Source organism: Acyrthosiphon pisum, chromosome X, assembly GCF_005508785.2.
Source record: "Acyrthosiphon pisum isolate AL4f chromosome X, pea_aphid_22Mar2018_4r6ur, whole genome shotgun sequence".
In the NCBI taxonomy this organism is placed as follows: Eukaryota; Metazoa; Arthropoda; class Insecta; order Hemiptera; family Aphididae; genus Acyrthosiphon; species Acyrthosiphon pisum.
The window spans coordinates 12507970-12511338 of NC_042493.1; the positions used below are offsets into that span (position 1 = coordinate 12507970).

At 28.9% G+C, this 3369-nt stretch overlaps 2 protein-coding genes across 2 annotated transcripts; one reads left to right on the forward strand and one right to left on the reverse strand.

Annotated features, from left to right (window-relative positions):
* Positions 1 to 150: 150 nt before the first annotated feature.
* On the reverse strand, positions 151 to 1516 carry LOC103308926. Its single transcript, XM_029492845.1, has 3 exons — positions 1502 to 1516; positions 299 to 1264; positions 151 to 165 (listed from the first exon to the last, which is right to left on the reverse strand). The coding sequence occupies exons 1-3, from the start codon at positions 1514 to 1516 to the stop codon at positions 151 to 153; spliced, it is 996 nt and encodes a 331-aa protein (XP_029348705.1).
* A 380-nt stretch (positions 1517 to 1896) lies between these two features.
* LOC115035147 (zinc finger BED domain-containing protein 1-like) lies at positions 1897 to 2522 on the forward strand. The gene has a single exon (XM_029492846.1). It carries the CDS (start codon positions 1897 to 1899, stop codon positions 2515 to 2517), a length of 621 nt encoding a protein of 206 aa, XP_029348706.1. The 3' UTR covers positions 2518 to 2522.
* The last annotated feature ends 847 nt before the right edge of the window (positions 2523 to 3369 follow it).

A 3369-nucleotide genomic window follows, 5' to 3' on the forward strand; every position in this document is an offset into this window, starting at 1 on the left:
ATGTTGAAACCATATTTACAATTTTATTATCCAACCAACTTACAGCAGTAATTGTAACTCCATCTACATAAGTAATCATCTCACAGAAACTCCCACGTCCTTTTTTTTTGAAACATTTTTCAGTTGGCATTTTCAAACCTGACAATCTATTCAATCGAGCAGTACCTATTGGTAAAATACCTTCCTTATGTAAATATATTAATAAAGGGATGGAAGTAAACCAATTGTCAAAAAATATTTTATAATTACAGTGTCTTGGTATAAAGTTACTCATTCTAAGAACTACATTGCTACTGACTGACATATTTGGACAGGAGTCAGGAATGATATTACTTTGAGCTCCAGCAAAAATATCAAAATCATAACAGAATCCTGATACACCACTCAAAACAAAAACTTTATAACCCCATTTATGGGGCTTTTTTGGGTTATATTGTTTGAGTGATGTTCTACTTTTAGTAGGGATTATTTGTTCATCCACTGCTAAATGTTCTTCCTTAGGTATACTTCTAATAATATTTAGAATTTGTTCACATAAAAGTCTGACTTTGTAAAGTTTATCATAATCTGCATTGTTTCTTTCTGGTAATTTGCTGTTATCGTTGAAATGAATAAAACGTTTTATTTCTTCAAATCTGTTTACAGACATGACATTATATATTGAAGGTGTGCCCAGATTTCCCCAATGGTGACGTACAGAGGGTAGCTTACAAACTGACATTTTTAAACATATACCAATAAATTGTTCTATTTCTTTTGCACAAATATTTGGCAGTTTATTAGGACTAATTTGTGATGCATAAATATTAGTTTGATCAGTTATATATTGTATAAGTGTGGATGGAAATAAAAAACTGAAAAACTGATATGGATCAGTTAGCGACAAAATATTTTCTGGTAATGTTGTATCACCAGTAAATGTTATTGTTTCTGGATTTGTAATATAATTTTCCTCTAACCAAACTGGTTTTGGTTCCTTAGCTTTTTTTGATTTATTGGAAACTAACCTACTAAGTCGTACAGAAAGGGGTACATCATCTTCATCTTCTGAGGCAATTTCATCATCAGATGCAGGAATGACTAAATAATCTCCATTAGTAGGAATATCATCATCAGTATCAGAAACAACACATCTATCTTGTGGTAGTAAAGGTGTGTACAAATCCTCATCATCAGACCATTCAGATTCAGAACTGCCATCAGGTATACTTTGCAGGCGGTTATAAAATTTAGATGCTTTTATTTTCATCTTATTATATTTCAGCTATATAGAACATATGTAAAATAAAAAAAATAAAGTTAAAATTGAATTGCATTATTAGCATAAAAATAAAAACATCTATATAGCATTATAGCCGAGATTATAGCAAAGAGTAAGGTAGAATCTTATATGAATATTTAAAAAAATAGTCATGTCATTCGTACATGTTGTGCCATATTTGGCACGGATATACATTTGAATATTTCTCAGAGAATAATTTAAATAAAATTAAAGACTTACCTTCATTCGATTCATCATGAAATTTCAAATCTAGTAGTATTTTTTATAACGAAAATCGTACATACACGTGAGGTGTTATCATTGTTTGAAGTCAACACCACAAGTGATAATGTAACATTTGTTTATCATAAAAGTTATTTGATAGTAACTTAAACAGTTTTAATCCTAGAGCGCAGCACCTTGCATGGTTTTTATAGATCTGTTCGTGCCAAATCTGGCCATGCATGCAGTTTTGGAATATCTCAAATAATGAATAAACTATTAAGAAAAAACTGATTTGTGCCACATATGGTACAATATGCAGTAAGGAATTAATAGAAACTTTGATATGTTTACTGAAACCATTTTACGTTCTTACAACAGTTCTTTGTAAAGAAAATCATTCTCCCGTGTCTATGGTGAGACCTTTGCTTTACAAAGTTATAGAAAATCATTTAAAATCACGAGATGACGACAATATAATTATTAAAGACTTCAGAAAAACGGTTGTAAATGAATTAACAAAGCGGTTTAATCTTCAATTTGAAATTACTAATATAATTTCTGTAAGTCATATTTCAAGTTTTTTAGATCCTAGGTATAAGGATCTGGAACATGAACCGATTCATGTTAGAGAAGAAATTCGTAATCATGTTAAAAATTTATTGAATAATATTGTAGTTCATCAGCAACAGCCGCAACAACATACATCGATCGGTAATAGCGATCTCAAATTTTTATATTGTCATGATAGTCTTCCTGAGAATGAAATATCTGATCAGTTTCAAGGCTACCTAGCAGAAACTCAGTTAAGATTTGACTTTGATCCATTCGAGTGGTGGAAAACACGGGAACATAAATATCCAGTTATAGCGAAGTTGGCATTAAAATATCTGACAATACCGGCAACATCAGTCAGTTCGGAACGATGTTTTTCTACAGCAGGTAATATAGTTACGTCAAAAAGAAGCTGTTTGCTGTCGGAAAATGTTAATATGTTGATTTTTCTTTATCAAAATAGAAAACTATTAGAATGAAAATTATTATGTTTATTTTTTACAAATTATTGTTATTCAATTTCACATAACATGTAGTATTTATAGGTATAATATTCTAATTATAATTTATAACAAATACATACACATGGATATCTGTTTATCTGTTAGGATTTATTAAACTATAACATATAATATATTATATTATACGAGTAAATTATGCACGTGAAAAAATTGAGCTTATTGTCCAAAATTAATAAATAAATAAAATTTAAAACATGTTCTTATTGTTATAAATTTTTATGCTATACATAATTGTTCAATTATTTTTGTATTTATGTAAAATGTTATTAAGTTTCAAATAATAAACATTTGTCAAAAAACTGCATTCTAAAATACTAGTTTTCCGTGGATGTTCTGTTCATAATAAATAATTGTTAACCGATCACTGTCAACTGTCATGTAAAAAGTAGGAAATCATTGGAAGATATTTAAAAGTATTGAAAATAAAATTTATAAAATAAATGCGTGATTTAATAACAAAATTCACGGACTCACGTGAAGTTAAATTTCACGGATTCACGTGTATTTAAATTCATAAATGCACGTGAATTTATTTCACGTGATTGCGTACGTGAATTTTAATTTCACGTGTATCCGTGAATTTAACTACACGTGAAATAGAGACCTCTAGTTTAAACACAATACTTGAATTTCAGTAAATCGTTTTCAGCCAATTACTATTGTCGTTTTTGCAAGTCAATAAAACTGAAAGCAAAACACTTTTTGTGGAAAAAAAGCAATTAATGCGTACATTGATAACTATTATAATGATATTAATACAAATATTTTTATAAATACTGGAATTTATCCAGGAGTCAGTTTTAAAACAAA

Coding starts and splice junctions, on each gene's coding strand:
- LOC115035147 (XM_029492846.1), top strand. CDS start 1,897: ATGGTGAGACCTTTGCTTTACAAAGTTATAGAAAATCATTTAAAATCA.